General features: G+C 38.5%; 1 protein-coding gene across 1 annotated transcript in view; it reads right to left on the reverse strand.

Moving 5' to 3' along the window:
• Positions 1–1,187: 1,187 nt before the first annotated feature.
• Positions 1,188–25,041, reverse strand: part of LOC108546336 (trehalase) — a 48,796-nt gene continuing 24,942 nt past the window's right edge. The window contains exons 2-10 of the mRNA XM_017898358.1: positions 21,005–21,121; positions 18,709–19,010; positions 17,604–17,782; positions 13,701–13,882; positions 12,181–12,427; positions 11,107–11,347; positions 9,295–9,494; positions 3,976–4,146; positions 1,188–2,130 (exon numbers count right to left, since the gene is read on the reverse strand). Coding sequence (XP_017753847.1) covers positions 3,979–4,146; positions 9,295–9,494; positions 11,107–11,347; positions 12,181–12,427; positions 13,701–13,882; positions 17,604–17,782; positions 18,709–19,010; positions 21,005–21,121 — 1,636 coding nt within the window. The 3' untranslated portion in view covers positions 1,188–2,130; positions 3,976–3,978. The remainder of the gene's footprint in view (positions 2,131–3,975; positions 4,147–9,294; positions 9,495–11,106; positions 11,348–12,180; positions 12,428–13,700; positions 13,883–17,603; positions 17,783–18,708; positions 19,011–21,004; positions 21,122–25,041) is intronic.

Consider the following 25,041-nt stretch of genomic DNA (forward strand, 5'->3'; position numbering starts at 1 on the left):
AATAATGATTGAGTAATTTCGATTACGGATTCTTATTCGACAAGTTCTATGAGAATCATTTATTAGATATTATATATCACGGGAAAATGTTAAAATTCGTCAGACAGTGTTGTTAAAGCTAAACTTCAATTTATTACCTTGTCAGTCATTGAGAAATTGGAATTAAAGTACCTGGTTCGAAAGACGGTTCAAAGAGTAGTTTTTCATGTTAGAAAAATCGATATTTTAATTACTCCGTTAGTTTTGGAAATTTTGTACAGCTCTGACAGACGAAAGCAATTGTAAATGAAAAATTAAAGCCACTCCGTTTTTCTGTTTGAGCAAAGAGAACACGCGGGAAGAAAATGTTCGGCAAAGAATATTCTCTGTTGCTGGCGCCTTGGTGAGCTACAAAATATCCTACATAAATGGTTGAAAAATTCGAAGGGGATGAAGATAAATGAGGAGGAAGAATGAACGGCTCTCTTGTGTCGCTGCAAATGAGAACGTGAATTTTAATTACGTACCATGCACGAAAAACAAAATGATTTTCTACAAATGATCCAACGATAGAACACGGTTATGTGCTCGTTTGTCACTACGTACGTTTGCCGTATTATAAAGAATTATTGTTACTCTCGACGATGGGAACGGATACACGGATTTTATAAAACGAGATACGGACACACAGTGAGAGAGAGAATTTTAATGAACATCATGCTACGTCGCCTGATTTTTAGCTGAGGTAAATCAACATGTACAAGAATAATGTTTCTGACTATATTAAATATCGAGTAATTAAATTTGCCAGCTCGGTGCAGCAAATATTTCATTATCTTTGCTTATTCGTATCGAGCTTGATACGTAATAATTTATTTCAAATTAAAACTTTGAACGCATATTTTTATACGAGACATCGAATTTATTGTAAAAATATAACGCTCGAGTTTAGTCCAGGAAAATTATTTTTTCCTTCCCTTCGACGTTGAATATTTCATTATTATCCGCAGATTATTCGAATATTTCTCGTTCCATTCTCATAATTTAATTTGGATCTACATCATGGAAGTGGATGAAAATAAATTTTATTTCTTCCCTATTAATATTTTATTTTCTTCTTTTTATTACCTTTATGCACATGCGGTTTTTCTCTGTTTCTATATCGATATCGTATTACAAAAAGAAATATATATATACATATATATTAGTTTCTCTGAAACAATTTTTCCCTGATTCTCATTCGAGCCAATAGATTTACACGATCTTCCACAAAACGAATTCGTTTCCGTGGGTGAACACATCTAAAAGTTCGAGGATTAAATTAAAATGTCGGAGGTTTGTCGCCAGCGTCATTCTCCACGAAAAACGAATAGAAAACGCATGCTATTTTTCTGACACACATTATCAACTAACATAATTAGGTTAAAACTAACGATAAATTAGAATACTGACGAGTTGCACGCGCAATTAATATACTTTTGTGCCCATGTTTCGTGTACACTACGTACACGCGTTTGTCGACTACGACTAAAATTACAGTTAACACGCGATGTCATTGACACCGACAAATTCATGCGAGTCCTTAAATTTCATCAAGTTCTTCGATCCTATCGTCTCGATGCACACAGCGAGCGCTTGGACTGTGCCGAAACATAGTCTTCGTGGATTTAGCGTGAAAATTCGTTCGATGTAAATTTAGTTGCCTCTGATGTCCACTCGTAAGCGTGATCACTTCGTAAATTACACTATTAGATTATCAACGATCATTAAACTCTATAAACACACCGCGAATGAGCGAAGCTTCAACGATCTAACACGCGAATAATAAATATGATATTTAATAACTATAAGTTTTATCCTTTTCGTCATAAATTAGTATTATAGCAGCTGGTATTGTACAATAGCATCGTGCAATATCCTCCTCCGTAAGTCTTGGTCCAAGATACAAACGTCTACTCTTAAAACGGACAAGAATAATGGTCCACTGAAGAAGCAATTACGTTCCCTAGACGGCAGAGAAAGGTTTTCTCTTAAAAATATACATTGACTTGCATCGAACAAACGGTGGGTTTTTATAATAACGCGCTGCCCTGTTTTTCCGTGTAGACTAGATTCGTTGGAAAATACGCGTTGCATTGCCATCGATGGAACCTGGAACAAAAATTTTTCCAACGTTAGAGAAATTCTGCACGGTATTTAAATTTCACAGCGTTGTACTTAAAGATAAGGCACGAAACTGAGAATGACCGCAATTAATACTAAAACTACCAGTAGAAAAGACTGGTCTCTGGATTTTTCTAAAAGCACGTATCTGCTTTTAGAAAAATAAATGTCGAGATGGAACTGTAATTAATATATTCACTTATCTTCATCGTACTATTAAAATTATTATTATTTATACCCGCTATGTTTAGGCTATTGAAGATCGGTGGCTCTATAGTGTTTCGTAGTGTTAATAAATGGTAGTGCTAATGGTATGCAGTATTTGAAGAAGACATTAATGAGTAATGATAATCAGTTGGAAAGTAAGAGACGTGCAATTAACTTGAATTTAACAACGAAAATACCAAGTTTAATTTCATTTTCCTAATTTTACACGCAAATTTATGTGGGTTTCCTTAATTATGCAAATCTCTCTTATCTCGTGCAGGTTTTAGAACTGTTTTCATATATAATTCCTTGTAATCACACGGTAGAATATCAAACACGCTAGTTCATACTTGTTCGTGAAATATTGTTAAAAGAAGACTTTAGTGGGTATATTTCCATATTTTATTAACATCGCTGGTTAAGCTATACGAGATGGAAAGATAATAAAGGGAAGGTAATACGCGTATATAAAATAACACACAATTTCATTTTTAATTACAGCGAATTCCTGTACAGAATTCGCTTCGCAGAAAACACGTTCCACGTTATAGGAAACAGAGTTATATAAAATTTATGCAAAATTAAACATGTCTCCGAGTTCCAACGCAATACTATAGCTAGGCAAATGTATAAATACTGCGTTTCGAAACAAAAAGCTGAATTTTTTCACCCCTTATACGAATTCGTGTTGCAGAGAAGCGCGTTACACGGGAACCTACAATTGGACGCATCATAAATTCTATAAATATTTAAATGTCTCATATGCGCGTTAAAAATGAAAAATTCCAGATTTTTAAGTTAACGAAAAATCGACTTTCATTATCAACGAACATTCGAATATTCCGTGTGCGAGATCCTGCGAATACTTTTTTCGCGCTTTCCATTGTACGACGTGCATTTTCTATTCACCCTCGTAAATCCACTGCACTATTTACGATTGAATAGACTACGATTTTCAAACATTCCGCTAAAACAAGTCAATCCACGTTCAAACCATCGTAGGAAAAAAGCTTCATATTCGTACACAATGAAAATCGATTTTTCACTCTGACTACCTTCAACCTTTTTTTTAAATACACTGTATATAAACCAATAATAAGTAATAAGTATTTCACAAAGAAATATCTTCCATTCTATCCGATATATTTGTAGGATATTTAATTTTCTAAGAAAAATAGTCATAAAAGTAGTTAGAATGTCAGTTATAGTGAGAGAGTGATAGAGTGTTAATAGAGAGTTCAGTGTTAGAGAAATATTTTTTATTTTACCTGATGTATTCATAGGATATTTAATTTTCCAAGAAAAATAGTCATAAAAATTGTTAGAATGCCAGTTATAGTGAGAGAGTGTTAGAGTGTTAATAGAGAGTTCAGCGTTAGGCGAGTGTTTTGAGAGCCAAAGTTCGAATAGAATTAGAATTAGGTTAGACTCGTATTCAGCGACTTTTTATTCAATTTTATTCTTCCAAATATATCAATTATAATTAATCATCGACTCTGTGTGAATGTATTTCATGCCTTCTCTAACCTCCACCCTCTACATATTTCAAAAAACAATTGTATTTTATTTAAATTAAAATTAGTTAAATGGAATTTCCTTTTCAAACTCATGGATTAGCCAACTCACCTGTTACTCTCCGATATCCGTGTTTAAGTCGCTCTCGTACGCCACTTCTCCCACCTTGATGTTCGAGAAGGTGTTGAGGAACTCCAAGACCACGCCGTTAGTCCATCCGAAGCCTGTCTGCACGTGGTACTCCCCTCCGCCGCCGCCGTGGCCAGGCACGACTGAGTCGTACTGCAATTAAAACGCTAATTACACGGAGTAATCACGCGTTCTTGTTTCTCAAAGCGACCGCCCACACCCTCTAAGTCTGGTAATTAAGTCACGCAGCGATTGACAGAGCTCTTCCTTGTTAACTTTCAACGGGGCTGCTGTCTTAGACGGCCAGGCAATTTTCCTGCAATGTCGATTTTCGACGACAATACACAGCGTCCCGTTTAGCCCTGAATTCCAATCACCCTTCACGATAATCAGTCAATAAAACGAACGAATATACCTTGACAGCGTGTAACGAAATTTAAAGAACTCCGAGATTCGACGACTTCGATTTGGGTCTCTGACGAATTTTTTGAAAATTATCAGGAAAGTGGAAAGAATAGTTATCGACGCGTAGATTGCATTTACAGTGTTGCGTGATTATTTGATAACGTTGAAAGTCGCGTTCGATGAAATTTTGGGAAATTGGGAAATATGGAATGACACAGATTTGGTTACGTGGATTTATATCGATTATACGATTATACCAATATTGATATATTAATCACGCGTGCTGTGTATATTGGTTATGCAAGAAACAATATACAAAACGTGATAAAAGCAACTTTGAACTATGCTTCTGATCAAATTTTGCGTATTTATTAGAGGCAACAGGAGAATGTACTTTTAACTTCGCGAGTAACATTGATATTAATTGAACAATTATTTGGTACAACTAATACGATGAAACGCAAATTGAAATTTACTAAATTTCAAATCAAATTTGGATATTTCAAAGAGAAATATTTAAGAAAGAGAATTATGAGAAAACGAGGATCGAGACTCGCCATTCTGATGTCTCACTCTCTGAAAATAGAAAAATCCCATGATTGCTCGACGATATTTATGCTGCTTGTACCGTCAATATTTGACAAAACGGTAATTAGAGGGATGCGATTTAAATCGTATTAATCACTTGGCCGTGGGATGAATCACGTTTGAAGTTCCTGGGAAAGAAAGGGAAATTTAAGACAGAGCTTCTGGGTTTATAACGAAGGGAGATTGGGAGTTACTTGCGGTGGGTGGCGCTTAAAGATGTATTAAACCTTCTGAATGCTATTTGCATTTCTTTGCTTAAGTTTCAGCCCGTTTACAGGCAAATGAATGCGTTTAATTCGCGAAAGAGTCATTCTAGAGAGGATATAGTAGGATTAAGATGCAAATCTGTTTCTTAAGAACGTGCAGCAGTTTTACTGGGGACACGAGATTATTATCTGAAAATGAACAGCTAGAATGTGTTAATTGTTCCTCTTCTCATTAAACGGTATTAAATTAGCCCTTTTGATGCGGCGCGTTCAGAAATGAATTGCTCTCTGGGCACCTGGGACGTGATAGCGCAAGATCGACCGTGCGGAGAATTATATTCGATTATGTGAAAAAATCTGTGCACGAGAAGCGTATGCTGTTAGCGAGTCGAAAATAAACGATTTAATGTTCATTATTGGCTAGTTAATAACAAATACACGGCGCCTGACAACGCTGTTTGCTCGGAGAAAGTGACTCTGGTTGAGAGCTTACAGGCGCTGTTTGTTTCGAGGCAGTAACTATGGTTGAGTGCTTACAGGCGCTATTCGCAGAGGAAAGGTTAAATAAGCATCCATGTCGTGAAGAAATTTTCAACATTACAATTAAACCTCTGAGGAAAAATTCGAATATTTTCCATTTGATATTCGTATTTTTTTTAGATTATCGTAAGAATTCGAATTTTATTCGACTTCAAGCATTACAAGTAGAATATCAAATGATATCTCATACGATATCCGATAACTCTTCGGGGCACCCTGGGATTAAAAGTGTTTCACCTTTTTGATGCACCGTAATGCATGGTGGGATATTTTTAGCCCCATCTCGAAATATTGCAATAGTTGTATATACATAAGTTTATATTTCGTTTTATTTACGTAAAACAGTTGGTAATACCTTGGACAAATGTTATAAATGTATTTGCCCGTGTTGGCAACGTTCAACGTTTATTGCGACAATCATTTTTCCTGGTTGTATGTTTTTACATTAGGTGATTCCTTTATTAGTAAAAATATACCAATTTTGTTTAATTTAAAGGGCAATAAAATTTCTATGCAACAAGGGTCTATTTTATTATCAGAAATCCTGTGCCCCAAAGAGTTAATTAGTGGTTTTACCTAGTTCAATTAGATTAACGTTCTCCATCATTTCCCCCGATATATCTCGAATGTAATTAAGAATTATTGTCGTCCTGGACACGACTGCAATTATGCAATGGCCTCTCAAATCTTCATTCCCGATTCGGTATGCCTCTAACAAAGAACACATGAACGCGAACGATCGAAGGGAACAGTCTCGCAATTAGAGACGAAATGGCCCTTGAGGCAGCTTATTACGTACTATCACGCCACTCGAAATCGTTATCAAGATAATTCATTAAATCAGAGAACCCTCCAATTTTCAATTAACTCAAACTTTTAAGCTATCGCCCTTCAGAAGTCTTTTAAAAGTCTTCCAAGTTAATTAACTTTAACGAGGTTTAGCAGACTCCGCGGGGACTCTAATCTCTGCTTAAACACCTAACTTTTTCATCGCCTGTGTGAAAAATAGACAACCCTTATCCGCTTGTGATATCACCAGCGAGATATAACCAGTCGCACCGACATTGTCGAAGCTTCGTGTATCGACTATTCTGAATCCTAAATTGTCGAGCGTTCTCTCCTATTTCTGTTGCACCCTATAGCGACAGCAAAGGACACCTCGAGGTGCACTCGACCTTTTCCACGACGCCAATGCACGTTTCAAATTATCGTTGATTTCCCTTCGACACGTAACAGGGGCAGAAACTTTCGCTGAACCGTGTATCAATTTTTCTCCTTCAGTGGTTAATTCTTTCCTCCTTTTGGCTTCGCGATTCGACAATGTCTGTTACATCGAATTACCCAGCGTGGAGAAATCGATATGCATTCGGAGAATTAGAGTCGAGAGAAAAGGGTCCTTTCATCCTGCTCGATATCGATAACGAATAATCCGGATAGCAGGCGTTGCGATCTCGCGTTTGTGTTTGTCATCCGTGTTAATCGGTGATAGTCGGAGGTAATTTATTTTTGTTAATCATCATGGTAAACCCCTGTTGGTAATTCGGGATCGGAAATCGGTGAAATTGGCAAATTTCATACCGTGTATCAATAAATCGTGGAATACCGAAATGAATATTCGACTGAAGATGGAGAAAAATTTTTTAAAAAATATTCAATATTCGTACCTCTTCTTGGAACACGATATATTGAACATCGAACAATTTTTGATAGATTATAAAATAATATGGAGGAATTATGGAATTATTATTGCGTCCCGAACACTGAAACTCTCACGGTGGTAGTTTCATGGGGTTGTAAGGTCCGTTTACGCGGATGTGACAATGTTGCTGGGATGCAGCCTACTATAAATTAATAGATCTAGACCTGGTAAGGATGAATTAAAGAATTTCAATGTGTGACTGAGTTAATCGTCATAGGCCTGTCTTGACTGTCTGGTCGTGATGCTTGTCTCGTTTTCTTAGGATTTTTAAGAGAACTCTCTCGTGACTGCTGTCTCAGTGGTTCTATAAGTTTTGTATGTCTACTGACTGATTGGTGTGAAATGTAACTGGCGTGTGTGTGTCTTCCTATTGGTTGTGAATAATATTGGGGGTGTGTGTTAGCTTCGACGTCTTTCTGTGGTGGTGGAAGTTTAAATAATTTGGGTCCCTATGCCTATCGTCTTAAGGGTGATTTATTGACCCTTGTCAAGGTTCACCCAAGTGGTAACTAGGTGATGACGAGTGTATATGAATCAAGGGATAGTGGCAATAAGGACATAAACAGTCCTCCAATTAACTCGGGACATTCGGTCCTGGGGCTGTAACAGAGGAAAATTTTAATTGCTCTCGATTGATGTATAAAAATATTTTTTAAAAATTGTCCGCGTTTATATTCTTTCTCACAAAACGATTTATTCGATCTTTTTCTTGCGAATGAAAGGTACACCGAAGTTTCCTATCAATTTCACAGGCATTCTTTACCCCACCGTTTCGCTGGAGGCAACAATTTTCAATTTGTTTGCGCGGCGTATGTTTAAATCAATAAAACAGCCACCCTCAGAAAGAAAGTTCTGAAATACAGCGGCCTAAGCCGAGACTATCGTGTCCGACGCGGAAAAAACGCGTGGCGAAAAAACCTACCGATATTTTTCACCGGTAAGCTGCCCGTTGCGAACAAGCTTCATAAATTTTCCTCTGCGTCACGGCATCGCGGTTGAAATGAGGTATGGAAGCTCTATGGTTCTCGTCTATGACGTTTTCTGCGGTCGCCTCGAGTATCTTCCTCGTGATCGTGAGGTATAAAAATGGATCGCGGAAAAAGGGGAAAAGGAGAGCAGGGGAAAAAAGACAGAAGGATTAGAGGGTGGAGGAGAGACAGAAAGAAACGGGGATCGAATGGTTCTGACTGCGTGAAAATTCATAGGTCGGTGAAAAATGACGAGCAGTGATTTATTTCATTTCGAAGCGTAGTCGAACCGTGTGCGTTTTCTTGACAAGGGGCATGCTTTAGCGCGAATTTGTGCATCTATCTTGTAGTCCCTTTCTCGACAGGCAAGGCATACGTCAGTCAGGAAAGTGACGACGCGAGGAAGTTCTCGTTTAGGAGAAGCAAATCTTTGAAATTCGAAAATCCGCTTTGAAATTGCGGAGCAAGATGAATATAATTATTACTTTGCACTTGGTGAAGGATCTGTCGCAAATTGATCGACTCGAGCATCGAAATGAATTTCAAAATAAGAATCTTCTTCCCTTTTGGTTTGTCTTTGATCAGATTAATTTTACGCAGGAATATTAAGATACCTTTATGGGATAAAAATTTTCCGTTCGTTGGTGTATGAGAATTTCTTCGTGTACTTTATAGGGCGGAAAGTTCACCTAAGAGGGACGTAAAATTTTTATCCTTGATGAAAAAGGCAGTGGAATGCATTATTTCGCATCTTCGTACCTGCCTTCATCGGAGACGTATGAACTTTGCAAGTTCAGTAATTGAAAATTTTATCCATTTAAAATTTAAATCGAATAATATTTGTTTAATATTTTCGAAGAGTCTCATTATTTCGTAATATCGATTTTTGGCTCACCTTCTCAAACATATATCCATTTTCCGCGTAACCGAGGTAATTAGAGGCGAGCCATCTGGATGCCAATTCATGGGCGATCTCCATAGCTTCGCTAACTCCTGTCCGGTAGAGACCCATTACGATAAATGATTGTAACGGCGGCCATGCGTTTGGAAAATCCCATTGTTCTCCCGTATGATTTAGCGACGAGGGTGTACCTCCTGTGGGGAAGAAATGAAAACGTGTTTAATTAAACCGGTCTTATTAAGCTTATTTGCTATATATCTAACTGGACCTAATAATCTTTATTTATTACAGCCTTTTCACTTTATTACAATCATCGGGGTGGGAGAGGGGGCTGCAAAGACACCGACAAAGCACACAAAAACACTATATTACCTCATACTAAATACCGAAATGACTATACCATCAATAAAATAATATTAAATTCTCCCTTTTCAAAACGACGCGTACAATCGATATGAAACCACGCGTGGAGGTACGTATACACGAATACAAACAGTCAACAAAGTCGATAAAATCAAAATCGTCCAAAATTCTCTAGAATTCCCGAAGTTGGCGGTATTAAAAGTACCGAAACTTCTGTGGACCATACCGTCGGAAGTGTCAGCGCTATTCCAACGAAACTCGCCCGCAAGAAACTAGAAACGTTCCCCTTGGAAATGGTTTTTGTTTCGTGCCGATACGGCTTGCGGTTCCCGAGATATCGCCTTTTAAAGTGGTCCACGATTTCCAGCGTTTCACTATACCTGTCTCGCTCGCGCACTCGGACCTCTCGCTCCCTCCCGCGACACTGACCTACCTCACGCGCCGCACCTGTGGGGTGGTCAGTGACAGACGGTGAGTCAGCATCTTTTTACTACCACTACGGTCTGACGTGCGTATTTCCAGGAAAAAAATGTAGGTCGCGCCGTTTCCGCGAATTAGGCAGCCATTCAACATCCCTTACGGCTTAAGTGGCTGGCTTTAAAATTTTCTATCTCGGCAACCAATCGAGATATCGACTCGAAACGAGAAGCGAGTCCAAGGACACGCTGTTCCCTGTCACCGGTAATTTTTGCTAAAAGTTTCGCAGGTGTTCTCATCCGGTTTCGGGGCCCGATGTTGGTACCGCAAAGCAGGATAATGGAAGCCGCATAATCAACGTCGTTTAACCACACCGCATCGAACAGTTAGTTTCGGTAATTTCTGTAGTTAAAGTCGGCGTGCAACGCGAACAGTATACAATAACTAGTAGCCATAAATAAATTCCTCGTATGCGTCGATGGGATATGAAGTAGTTGAATTTTATATTTTTGAGACGAGCGTTTCTCAGACCGATCGTTCGTTGAATTTGGATTAAAGAAAGGATCCGCTTGACTGGAAATCGAGTAATGCGCAGAAAATGAGAGAAATTTGTTAGAGAAATGGCAGTAATGTTCGCGTAATGTATGGTATTCCATTGACCGATCGAGCCGACATTTAACGGTGCTCTACGCGTGATAAACGTATCAATCTGCGAGTGATAAACGCTTCCTTTTTCGTAGCACCAAAGGTGCAGAAGCATGTAGGATTTATCTCTTATCGCGATTCCATTCGACTTCATTCTTATAGGAACAACCTTTGACCATGGAATTCATCGAAAGCATCTTCTGAATTTTTCTTCGGCTGCTTTTTACATTCCTTTCGCGCGCAGGAGAGCAGAAAAATTTACCATTCTTCGCCGACAAAGCTGAAATACGCGTTGAGGTCGACAAATCGTTCTGTTTACGGCTTTTAAAGCGTGGCAGGATTTATGCAAATGGGTCCGGTTTTTTAGCTGCCATCACTTACCGAGGAAACTATCTACTTTCTGTAATTTGAGATATTTCACAGCGGACAAGGCGTAACGTTCGCGTTGAAGACGATTGTAACTTTTGGTGTACAGCGGCGTGAGATTCGAAGGATAAAACATATTCCTAGATCTCTCATTTTTCACGTCGTAGTCCAGCCATATTCCGCTCTCTTCGTTCCACAAAACGTTGTCGATGGCCATTTGAAGCTCTCCGGCTATTTTCATATAATACTGGGATTTCTGAAAAATAACAAAAAAAAAAAAACATTTATCTATTCCTTTTTCCTTTATTTCTGTATTTTTTGCACGACACAGTATGCCATTTTCGTTTCAGTTGGAACAAACGAATTTACGAAAAATGAGAGTATCATGGGATTGGATCGTACTATAAAGAAATTTATGGGTTAACTCGAATGAGATCTACGTACATCTAAACCTTTACACAGCTTATCGTTATTTCGATTTGCTCACGTAGCTCCATTTATTTCAAGAAATTGACATAGTTTTTGTAAGAATGATTGGGTTCAATCAAGGGAATAAAGCGAATGAAGCGAAAGAGGCATTAAAGTTGACCTACTCCATTGCGAGCACATTCACACTCGACTCGGGCCGTTTTACAACGATTTTAGATCATTTTCATCGTATCGAGAACCTTTAATCCGGAGAAATTTAATATCAGAATATTTTCCAGTGAAATTATCCGCGACTTTTCCTCCGCAATTATACACCCGTATCTCTCACACGTGTATCTCAATTACCACTTTATTCCACCGAATATTAATACTCTCGTTGCTTAATTTCATACGACGGAAACTAATGTAGCCTAGCAAATCGAATTCGTACGGTGCATTGGTTCATTTCCCCTCGGTCGGTGGAACCGGGATCAAATTTGGAAATTAATTACCAAATTATAACAATCAGTCCCTTCTATCGAGTCACTTGTTAAACGAGCCACTGGCAACGCTCAATCTCACTCTCTAAACCACACCAACATATCGCGACACGTTGTGTACAGCAATTTATGGAGAGAATTTCAGCAAGCTTGGTTTGCCAATGAATGTTGTACAGCTTACCGCATTGTTTCCCAGCAGAGTGTGAAATTCGTTGAGGAGCCGGGCGTTTTGTTGCAGAATCGCATTAAGGTCGACAGGTATAATGTACTGCGTGGAGATGTTCAGTAAACTGAGCATTCCGCTTTTGTTGTTCCCTATGTACCACCTGTTGGAGAAATCCCAGCCACTTTCGGCACCCGCTTTTATATTGTTATAGAAGAAATCCTGCATCTTTTCGGGTAAATTTTGCGCCATAAGATAGTCCTCTCTGTTAAGAAAAATAGCGTATACCGATTAATGTAAAAATATCGCAAAATTTGGTCGATAAATATACCTTGAAATATTTATTTCAAGAGGAACAGCACCGAGGAGGGATTCTTCGATTCAAAATTTAATAAAATCGGGGAATAACATGATTGAAAAAATAACAAGTCAAGAAATTTCAGTGTCGAGGAACCTAGATGGATGGAAGGATCAAGGAATCCTAGAATGTTAGAATTTCGAAGTCCATGGATCCCGGAAACGAAAAATCAAAAATCGATGGATCCAAAGGTTGTTAATAATAATTAAATCTTTCAGATCGAATAATTAACGAATCAAGAAAATCTTTGCGGTCGAATAATTAACGAATCAAGAAAATCTTTGCGGTCGAATAATTAACGAATCAAGAAAATCTTTGAGGTCGAATAATTAAAATTCCTAAATGTTTATTTCCATTGTAACGAACTATTACTCTTCCATGAAATACCAGCGCAAGTTTGGTATAATGATCGCGTCCGATCAAAGAGGAGATAAATGCATAAAATTAACTACCACAAATAGCTTCCGTGTATTATTATCTTCCACAATGAATCACGACAGCGTGAACTAAACTCATCGAAGTTAATCAAGCGAAGGTAGTAGTCGCAAAGTTTCCTCTCTCGTGGAATCAATGCTGAGCTGCACAAGATTGTCGTTACCACGTCCGCGAAATACAAACACGAATTTGGAGAACCCTGAACGCTGGTGGATTCAAAATTTACGACGAAACGTGAATACACCCGTAACTCGCGAATTTCCTACTACTATTTGCATTTGATTATGCCCGCATCGTATTAACGGTTCTAAGGAACTGTGCTCCATAGAACATTCGAATATTTGCATTGGACGAGGTGTAGATCTCAGCTGCAACTTCGAAGCTAGCATTCCGGACGTACGTGCTTTGAATACAATTCGATTTACCACTATGCGGATCCATTTCAAACGTCAATTTGTTCTTACATCGAACGCGAAAAAATGCGACTCGAATAAAATTGACGTTCAGCCAAGTTACACGCACTGATATACCAGTACTTGAAATTCAATTGCGGACAAATTCAATTTTTATCATCGTGGATCTCGTTAACCCGAGTTAAGAGCCACGGGAGCTGTATAAGAGGTACTGCTAAGTAATATAAATTAAATTAAATTCTGGTAAACTAGGAAAATTAAAAAGGAATTAAATTGACCGTGGGAAAGGAATGAAACATAAAATTTGGAAACGATTTAAGATAAAAATTTACTTGAAACTCTCTGGTCGAGGCCTCGTGCTGTGAACGACGTAGTGCCCCATTTTGTATATTTTCCCGTCCTTCTCGACGTCGATCATCTTCTCCCGTTGCCAAAAAGCGAACTCCTTTTCCAAAGTAGATATGATCTTACGCAGGTACTCGTAGTCCCTAGTGATCTCCAAGTACCTCGAGACCTGTCAAACAGATACACAAACGTATTATTTTCAACGTGGTATAATTAATTACAAAAATAAACGAGAAGATTAACAGCGATTTTACGAAATGCATAAAATATTTAGATATCACGAAATTATTTAGTACTATAACTATTATGGAAGGGTTAATCTCTAAGCTGTGGTGAGAAATGATCTAAATAGCGGTATCCCAGGAACATGTACATTATTCCTGCAAACGGTTTCAAGAGATAGATAGAGGGTTGCGAAAGTGAAAATAAGGATCAGCAGGCCCTTTGGGAGAACCCTTGGTGACATATGAAGTCCGTCAATACACGTGATAGCACGGAAGAAGGGCCAGGTAAGGGTTTTCCTTCGGAGACTTTACCGTTGCAAGATTTATTTTCCTGCTCTGACATCGAGTATGCATCGTGAATTGCTTACCCAATAAATTATTATAACTCTTATATCACCTGATATTAATCCATCACTTGTCAAGGAACTTCGTAACGAAACATTGAGGATAAAGAGAATAAAATAATTAATTTTTACGTGGAATATCTCTTTTGTTACTAAAATTAAAAGCTATTTAATCGTAATAAGTGTACCATTGCTGAAATTGTTCGATAAATAATTCAAAAATATTTTCCAATAGGACAGGTATTAATTTTACCGAATTTGACATGGATGCGTTGCTTTGCTGCTCGTATGTGGTCAGCAAATATCGACCAATCCGATGCTCATAAGCCGAAATGCATGTTCAGGAAACCTTCGCGATATTCCTGGTCCCTGTTCAGAACTGCGATATCTTCGAAATAAACAAGCCAGCAGCCTGCAATCCGACTATCTATACCGAAAACACATTAGAGGTCTGCTAGCAATCGAGGATAGGTGCTCGCATCGAACTTTTCGAGTGCGATACTACGGAACAAAAGTTTCGAAACGTATGTGGTGCATCGGCGTAGCCTTGCTTCCTGATTTACTGCCGAAAACGAACTTTTCCATTGCAAAAACAACGTTACGCGAAGTCTCCGAAGTTGAATTACATTATACAACTGGGAGCAGTGAATTCAATTTTCGCCTGCATTACCGATAATTCTGACAACGCGTGGCTTCAAAATTTCCTCGTTCCCATAACCCTTTGCACTCGAAGAATTTTGCGTTACAGAAAAATAGTAAAATGGAAGACTTCCTGCCATAAAGTCGACGACATTTTTAAAACGGTAAATGAGAAATCGTGTGCAAATTAAGACGTAGAATTAATTAATATATCAAATTTAAAATTACCCAACGATGCGTGGAATGTCGAAGTAAATTAATTAATTAATTAATTAATTAATAAGACCGATCTTTAGAATCTCATTAAATTGCGAATGACAGTCAAAGGGTTAATCATGGTCAGTTATCTTTTAGTATACTCCGTACACACGTTCCTTGACAGATTAATATTATTATTATAAATAATAATACACTATTAATATATTATTATAATTATCAACTGACTATTTATGCCGTTGAATTAATAAAAATAGTAAATTTCAGTTATGACCGATTTTCTGGAAAATCAAAGTCATAGAGAGAAAATTTCCGAAACGCGATTCGCGAAAAAATCTCAAGATTGCTCTTTGATTTGTCAAAGAACTTTTGCAACCACCGGTGTACACTCACGGAAACTCTCCACAGCGTTTCCACATCTTTGCGAGCTGCAGGAAATGTATTTCCTCCGTGCGAGGGTAGAATTCAACATGGCTACGGTTTCCGCGGCTCTTTCTGGTACCCTAGTTTATTCAAACAAGCGCGCCGACAGTGATTCAAAATTTCTCGACTTATGCTGCTAACCATCGAGCACATTCCTTTCCCCCCCTCTCTCATTTCGTTAAAAGGCCACATTCATTTGCCACGGAAATGCAAATCCTTGGACTTACGTGGTACAGGCACTCTTCTAGCTAAAGGCTACCAACGTAAGCCAATCCTCTTCCTCCATTTTCCTTATTTTCTCATTACCATGATATTCCTTGTATAGCTCACCCTTTAGATCCTCTTTCATAGCGTGTATATTAAAGAAGGATATAATCGCGAAGCTAAGTGACCAAGACCACGATATTAAACGCGAAATTTTTAATCAAAAGTGTCAAAACCATGATCTCGAGCTTGGCAAATTCGTCGTTAATGCCTGCACGTTGACGCGAGTCACGAAGACGATAATTTTACCCACCAGAAACGAGACACCGCGATTTTATCACGCGAATACCATCGAGCACTTGCCACCCTAGTCGCAAAACAGCGAGCCCCTTGCTTCCAAACGATCTCTTAGATCCGCGTTGAACGTTCTTGTCTAAAGCAGCCGCGTTTCAACAACCCCGGTTATATCGATTTCGCTCTTAAATTACAGACATTTTCCGACTATTGAGTTCCCCAACTCAATTGCGTGGAAATCTTCCATGGCTTCGGTTCCCGGCACGCCGGAGAAAGGGAAATGCGAAAACTTTTGCCCGTGGTTTCGCTCGGTCGCCGAGTTCGGTTCGAGCTTAAAATTCTTCCCACCCCGGACCACTTCTCCGGTCCCATTTCCTCAGCAACCAAGGCTTCCACTGGTCGGAACAACCACCGCGGGTAGCTATCGTTCCCAGGGTAGATTTCGATGGACAGGCTATTATCCGTCGCGGTCAAGTGACTCGAAGCTTCATGGCCCGCACGCGTCTCAACGGAGCCGAGGACTGACGCGCGATGGACCGAGTTGTAATTGACGTTTGCTCGACATTTTACTCGCCGATATTTCATTTGCAATTTTCCTTGGTCAATTCGATCAGTCGCGGTGTAACTTGCCTTGGCTGGTGGTTCGTAATTACAGGGCAGAAAGAACGGGATTGCAGCGCCAGGAGGGTGTAAATTGATTTTCCAGAACGAATTTCCGGTCATTTTATAGAGTTTAATTGATTTTTGGCTGGATTGATTTGTGGTTGGTGGGTGGGGTGGAAATCAATAAGGGTTAACCCATTGACTGCCACGCTGAAATCACATGTTTCCCACAGGATGTCACGGGAGTGCACTAAATGCAAGATTTGTTTTAATATTTTATTTATTGATGTTCTGATAAAAATTTTTAATTATTCAATGGAGCAGCTTTTATTTCAAAGTATCTTCTAATTACCGGTTATATTCAAAATGCATTAACTGTCAATTTTCATTAAATTGTAAGTAATTCAAGCACTCCGGATACCAATGACTATCGTAGCGTCACAGGAGAAACCGTGGCCTGTCATATATGACCAACGTGGCAGTCAAAGTATTAACAGACAGAAAAGGGAAAGAATAGGAAGAAATCTTCCACGATCGTGCAAATTTTGATCATGCTCCAACGTGATTATTCTAATAAAATTTTCCAATAAAAGATTCGAAAAATATCTTATTAGCGGTCACTAGTGACCACTGTGGCCTTGGTAACAGTTGACAGCGACAGTTTATAACTGTCAATTTTCATTAAATTTTTACAATTCTAGTTTTACAAGTGCTTCAAGCGCTCCAGTTACCAATGACCACCGTGGCGTCACAGGAGAAACCGTATATGGCCGTATATGGTCATATAACGTGGCAGTCAAAGTGTTAAGGAATTTTACCACGTAGTCGTCGGGACGATGGTTAAGGGAGCCAATCTGTGGTTCTTTCGAAGCAAACTCAGAAGAGAGTTATGTCCTGTGGATGTGAAACGAGTTTAAAGTCAATATGAAAAGGCGTGACGTACCATGAGGTGTAAGAGGGGTGGCTGGCTCCTCATAAGGTAATAAATTCTACCACCGTTGGGTATGAACCCATATTTCTCCACCATGTACAAGAAATTATCTATTATTCCCTTGGCAGTTTGATACATGTCGGATAACAGCAGCCCTTCAATCACCCAGTAACTGTCCCAGTAGTAAAACTCTGTTGGGAGAAAGCAAATTTTCAAACATCCTCTATGTCCAGAGATTTATGTTCGGAAAAGTTAGAATACGTAGAAGTCGAATCGAGTAAATCTTTAGATCGAATTTACTAGTTTTCGCTTCCATCAGTTGATGCCCTGGATTTATGGTTTGTTTCAGAACGATCGTAAAAATTATTCCTTTCCTACAATCTTTCCATATTTGCGCGAATAATAAATTTGAATTAACTACAGCGATTAATTAGTTATTATCTTGTTATGTTTAACTGATTGTCTCAACAGTAACGTTTTAATTATTTAATCTAGAATGTTGGCAGATTCCCAATTGAATTTAGTTTCAAGTATTTCATTACACTACTCACTGCTAGATTGTAGCATATATTTTACGTCAACTTTAGTTTATTTATTCTTTCATTTTATTTATGGCTGACTATCCATCTCCGTGATAAACTGGCCACGCCTAAATATTTTCTGCCATTAGTCAATCCGAGCATCGTGTATCAGTGATTTATTACTAACACATTCATAACCAGCAGCGTTTCACCTACATTTCCGATCGAGCCAATTGGATTCTACATTAAACATGAAATGTAATAATGCGAAATACGTAACCGAATTCGTAGTATTGGACTTTAGCAATATTAGAACATTATATATATCGTATTCCGAAATTAAAAACGTAATCTAACAAATCCCAATAATTTCATATCGACAGTAAGACGATAAATATATTTCTTACCCATATCACCGGTTCAAAAAATTAATATAAAAACTTGAAATCACTGAATATTAACAATTAGAAAATGTAGTATCGAAATTTTGAATTACAGGATATTAAAATAAAATAATAACGAATAATTTCGTTTGTGTGACTAGATATCGAATAAACAAATTAACGCGAGCAAAATAATTTTTAAAATTGATTTACCTTTGAATCGACCACCAGGGATGATGAATCCATTATTCACGTAGATCAGACTATGTCTTTCCGGGTACTTAGCCACCTCTGGGCTAGCCTTCCTCGCCAGATCCTTCCAAATTTCGTTCAAATGCTTTGCCCACTCGCGATACTTGGTTTCCTGGATGCGTTTCAAGATCGAAGGATTCTCCGTCCAATCTGGCAGAGTCCAGTCTATCAGCTCGCTCGACGATGCGAAATTATCATTAACATACTGACGAATCTGGCTCCGGCTCGGTTTGTTGTCCGTTTCATTCATCAATCTGTAGAAACTGTGCGGGAACAGAAGCGATCGTCTGGTTAATCAATCACGGTCCATAAAACAACGAGACAGCAAGGAAATCTAACTGGAAAATCAACTACGCTGTCATTGACGTTAAGTACTCTTTTGCAAGCATATTTGCTGAGCGATATATAATATATCATCGTCGCGTGCGTTCGTAATAAACAATTGGATATCGAATTTCAGAGAATTGATTTTAGGTGTACGTGAGATTTGAACCCCGAAGAAAATCGCGTATACTTTGGCAAAAATAAACAGACGTTCGTGAGAAACTCGCGTGACAGAAGAAGGCAAATAATAACCAGTTCGACCATGCATATTTGTTTTCCTTCACCGATTTGTCTCGGTCCACCGATGATAGTTGAATCGATCTTCGATAATACGATATTTCACGAAAAGCTAGGTTTAACGAACAATACGTGAAGCAAGCAATGGAAAAATAATTCCAGTAAACTATACGATAAGATGGAAAATTTATTAAATAATCTAATACTCTTAGTACTGTATTACTGTACTGAAGTACAGTACCGAAGTACCATTAAGATAAGAAACAATTTTTCACGAAGAGCTAGGATTAATGAAAAATACGTGAAGCAAGCAATGGAAAAATAATTCCAATAAGCTATACGACAAGAGGCAAAATTTATCGAATACTCTAATACTGTTCAATTCGAAGTACCATTAAGATAAGAATAATAAGTCATGCACGTAATATTCCACCGATTTCCTTTTCCAGGCGCTCGAACGATCATTTCCGTCGATCGTTAACGTTCAATTTACGTGAATCTTAACATTTTTCTCGAATTCGCTTTACAATACCCATAAAACGCAGAAGAATTCTGCGTTTCGTTCGAGAACTGTCGGTCGTACCCTTTAAAGGAGACATTCACCGAAACAATACTCGTTTCGTAGGAACGGGTGTCAGTGAAGATCAAATTGGAATTGGCGAAAGGAGAGGAAAAATATGGCGTCTTTTTTCGCGTTGCGAACCTCGTTGCACCATCTGACATTTATTCGGCCGCAACCGCGATCGTTATTTACGAGCGATGGTTATCGAGAGATCGAATCGGGTTGTACTCGACGATAGGGCAAGTTCACAGAGTAATCCAGTGGGATGGAGGTGGACGAAAGTGAATGTAGCCAGGGCGTCGTAAACCGGATATAGTAAACGTCCCGCTAAACCGAGTGATTTAGTACGAGGTCAATTTAAAAACGCTCCTGGTTACCGTGATTACGCCTTTGAGATTATCGTAAATCATGGAAGGCGAGTACACGGGTGGAAAATCGATGAAGGATACTAACTTCTTTTTCCTTCCAAATGGAAAAGAAAAAAGGGAATAAAAGCGCGCTGCAATATTATTTTCGATTCGTTAAAATGCTTTCAATTTATTATAAATTAAAAATGGTAAAAATGTGGATTATTAAAAAATGTTTTAAATTGTAACCTATATAGCAAGACTCGAAAATTGATATAATTTTCTGAAGATTGTCCTTAGAAAAGTGAAGTGTAGCTACAAGCTGCACGGTGAATTTCAAATATTTGCAATTTATGAGAAATTATGGAAATATTCAGTGGATGGAATCTATGCTCTAATTATATGAGATGCGCTTAAAGATAATTAAATTAAGAACTAGCTAGTTGTAAGGTAGTTAAAAGTTTGGCAGCTGTTGTTCCATGGGAGATAGTCATGTATCATATGATACAACAATTAGAATTCGAAAACTATTATAATGTTGGCTCTAATTCTCGAAACAGTTTCAAAGCTATATTATATACTATAATAGCCATAAAGAACTAAATTCAGTAGCTCTGGTAATATCAATATTACTTTCTTTCCTTCCTTATTCCCATCTTTTTCGTACATCCCTTTAAAAATATGATTCATCAGATTGTCAACGAATAGAGATAATTTCTACAATTAAAAAAGATTCTTTTTCAAACGAACGAAAGAAAGTGTTAAAAGGATTAATAACTGTACTTACTTGGACAGAGTCACCTCGGGATCGTTTATCTGATGAAGATCGACGAACGACTTGCTGTCAGGGAAGATCTCAGCGAGCTGCACCGTTTTCAGTAGCTCTCCTGTGCAGTAGATTTCGCTGAAAAATAAATATCGATACACCTGTGAATTCGGAAATAATAAATACAGAAATCCAAAAAATAATAATTCCATCGATCAAAAAACATCGTAAAGTGTCTATGACATACCAGAAAATTTTGGTCAGACTCGAAATTGCGATGGCATAATCGGAAGTACATATCATGCTATAATGCGTTATAGTATGTCTGCGTTACAGTAGACAACGGTAGGAATCAATAGCCTGGTTGCGTTATTCAACCATTTCCTAAGCGGATTACTCTGTGATCCGATTTTGGTTGTATTGAAAGGTCGTTTGACAAGGAATAAACCGATGCCAAGTTCGTTATAAAATTCTACCCAGATTGCATCCGGCTACAAATGTGCGCGGTTCATCGAACATTTGTACCGCGATTAGCGGCCGAGAGTTATATCGACACAGCAAAGATCATCGTGGTGAAACGCGATAAAACTACTTCTATTAATCCACGTTATCTCGGTGAAACAAAAAATTCAATATAAATCCAAACACAGAGACGACGAGACAGCGATAGAAGGCACTCACTGTGAAAGGCCGAGCAAACACGAGGAATAAAAATTACAGCGATCCACTCACATCCTCTGAACCAAACCAATTTCCGTCTGCTGTACCAAACGTTTCAAGGCTCTCTGTTTGCTATTATTTTTGCAAAACGCCCCGCCATCGACAGCAACAAATATCTTCTGGTAAACAGCATTCGGCACACAGATGACACGGTGTAGAAATTCGCGCGGATGTTGTCACGGCAAGCAGGAAATTTACCGTCTATGCAGACTTGGCACACGGTTGACAGCAGTTAAAGAAATGGAGCCGAAACGGCGCCTACGTACATGTGTACCAAACGAAAGGGAATTACCGAGAAGCCAGTGCCAAAATCGATCATTCAGACGAACAGCTGGCAATGCTTTTGGTCCATGAATCTACGCGACCATTCGTCCCGTTATTGCCCCAATTAGGCGCTTGGAAACATGTTTTTACCGAATATTCGATTCCACTTTTCACAACTGATGGAATAGCTCGAAGATTCGACAGACGAATCTCTGGACTTGGGAAATATAGAGAAGTATAGTTTTTGACATCTTCGTTCCACACGTTCGCGTAATCTATCGATCAGTAACCTTATCACGGCTGCCTTATCACGCGACGTTTAAAGAGGCAAGCCTCAGGAATTGTGTTCGCGTATCGTTGCTGCGAGTGACTTTTATCTCTTTGTATCGAATCACTGTATCGGACGAGGTCGCGCGACCAGAGGTTCATTGAATTTCAGTGAGCACGTATAGGAAGACAGAATCGCGTGGCAATTTATTCCTGCGAATTATTCCGCGAACATCCCCTGGAATAAAACGATAAGGACGTGAAAATAAACAGGCACTGGATCGTTCCACTTTCTGCATGATCTGAAAGGATTAAAACGCCCGTTCGTCTGTGTGGTGACATGTCGCGACGAATGTTTGGAGAATTTACGTCCCTTACACCGGTCAGAATACCATTCATTCGTGAAATATAATCTACGTTTATTAAATGAAAGAATAATATTTTGCTACTGGGTTTTACATTTATTATAACATATAAATATTTCAATCCAAATTTGACCCCCTATGGAACCATGTTTCAAAATCTCCTTGTAAAAGATAAAAAAGTAATCTAGATGGAGTTGCAAAATGGATACGTATTTTTTAATATTAAATTCGTAATATAAAAACCAGAGATCAATGAAAATGGAAATGTCGAATTTATGAGGGACTAGCATTCGTCAATAGGAGATCCAATTTTCATGGATCCAGCACACACACTCACTGACGTCGCCATATCTTTACTACGTTCAAATAAATTAATCCAGAATTGTTGACTTTTATTTTCGGTGAACCTAAGAAGAAATTTGATTCATCAAAACAGACTTCGTTCTTTGTGTCGTTACGTCTAGCTTCTCCAAAAGTGTATACGCTTCTTCTTTATTATTTAGCCAGACCAAGGACAATCAACTCAAAAATTCACCCGCTATTCCCAAGTTTCTCGTATTTTCTACTTACTTTGATATTTCTTTAAAAAAAGAAGAAAGGCAAAACGACCTAAAGAATCCTCTGCTGAAAAATCTGCTCGCAAAATCCCCTGATTTCCCCTGGCATTATCGTTTCTCGTTGAGAAAAAAAGAAGAGAAAATAGGAGACCAAGTGTCCTCCCCTCGCAGCCTTCGAATTCCTATTGTCTTCACTGGTCTTCCATGCATTCCTTGTTCTCTATTCCCGCACGGATGAAAAGAGGCAACGATGATATCGTAACTACCAGCGGTCGTCGCACCCCAGATTTCATACTCGCCACCACGAGCCAAAAAAGGGGTGGAAAAGGGGAGAAGAAGAAGAAGAAAAAAATTACGAGCCTGTCGAGGTTGTCGCCCTTCGTCACCCTGTCACAGTTTCCCTTTCTCCCGGATGTACACGAGCGTTTTATCTTCGGTTTGCTCAGGGAAAGCTATCGGAAGTTCGCGTTTGATTGATGGAATCTTGCTGCAGGAGCTGACAAAACTTCTAACGGATGGACCACGTATTTTTCACACTCCGACAGACGCGTGTTCGCCTTCGAATAGATGCGTGTCCACGCATGTTTAGACGCGATCTCGAAGGGAAATTTATCCGGAGAAATTTGGTGCAGATTCGAGGGATGAAACGAAATCCTTTTAAGAAAATTCGAAAAATTTCATATTATTTTTCTTGATTAGAAACAGTGAGATATCAGGGAATTTAATCGAGGATCTATCGGTTCCTCTGAGTAATTAATTGAAAAAAATGTTATGAAGAATGTCAAAGTTAACAATTTTTTGAATACACAAATGCGAGGGGGTGTCACCGTTTCGATTTTTCGTTACGATTTTGGGAATATCGTATTAATAGTTGGAAGCTTGGTCCCCAGGGAAATGTGAGAAAGAATTGTGGGATGTAGATGTAGACGTAAAGAAGGTAAAAAAGTATGAGAATATGGAAGATATTCGAAGAAAAGCACGACGATAAAATAAATCAGGAACTCTCCATTTCGGGGTGGTTGCCTCTCTATAGACCGGCCACCTTTCCAATCGTTGCGAGGATATTTCGAGTAAAGCAAACCGTTTCACTTTGGTCGTGAATTTTTTTACTGGCTACCTGCTTCTTTTGCTATCGTTTTATCGTTCGACCGGTAGCTCCGTCGAACTTGTACGAGAAAGTTTAGCAAAGGAACGGCCGCTCGTCTGGAATTGAAATTTCTTTAGAATCCGAGTGTAAAAAGCCCTATACACGTTCCAGGATCTTAGAATATCCGTTAATAGTACATGCGTGTAAATACAAATTTTGTGTTATTGTCGTATTATATTCCTAATATTTATATATTTAATTATTTACTATCTATATATATTTAATTCTATCTACATATAATATTATATTTAACCCCTTCGCTATGGCGAGCGTCGTCAAGGAGTCTCTTCTATAGAATGAAGCGACGTGTCAAAGATGGAAGCATTACGATTGTGCAGTCTTTGGCATTCGGTCTTTTGACGCAAATCTTTCGAAGAAAATAAGAAAAGCAAAAACTGACCATCGCAATAGAGCTTGCAATTCTTTGCGAAGAGAGCTACGAGGAACGATAGCACTTGTCTTAATTTCTTCCACAATTTTTCTGGCCGGTGACTATAGTCACCCGTAGTAGCGAAAGGGTTAATACTATAAAGAAGAGGAAAGAATACAGAGGAGAGAGAGAGGGAAGACAATTTACTGACAGATGGGTGCAAAAATTATAATTATTTGTAAGTTAAACTATGGAGGATGTGTGAGTGTGTAGAAATATTTTTGTAAATATTATTTTTGTACTAATATTTTTGTTAATTTTATAAAGAAGAGGGAAGAATAGAAAGAAAAGAAAGAGGGGTGACAATT

The sequence above is a fragment of the Eufriesea mexicana genome, unplaced genomic scaffold (assembly GCF_001483705.2).
Source record: "Eufriesea mexicana isolate 0111107269 unplaced genomic scaffold, ASM148370v2 scaffold4744748174, whole genome shotgun sequence".
NCBI classification, from domain to species: domain Eukaryota; kingdom Metazoa; phylum Arthropoda; class Insecta; order Hymenoptera; family Apidae; genus Eufriesea; species Eufriesea mexicana.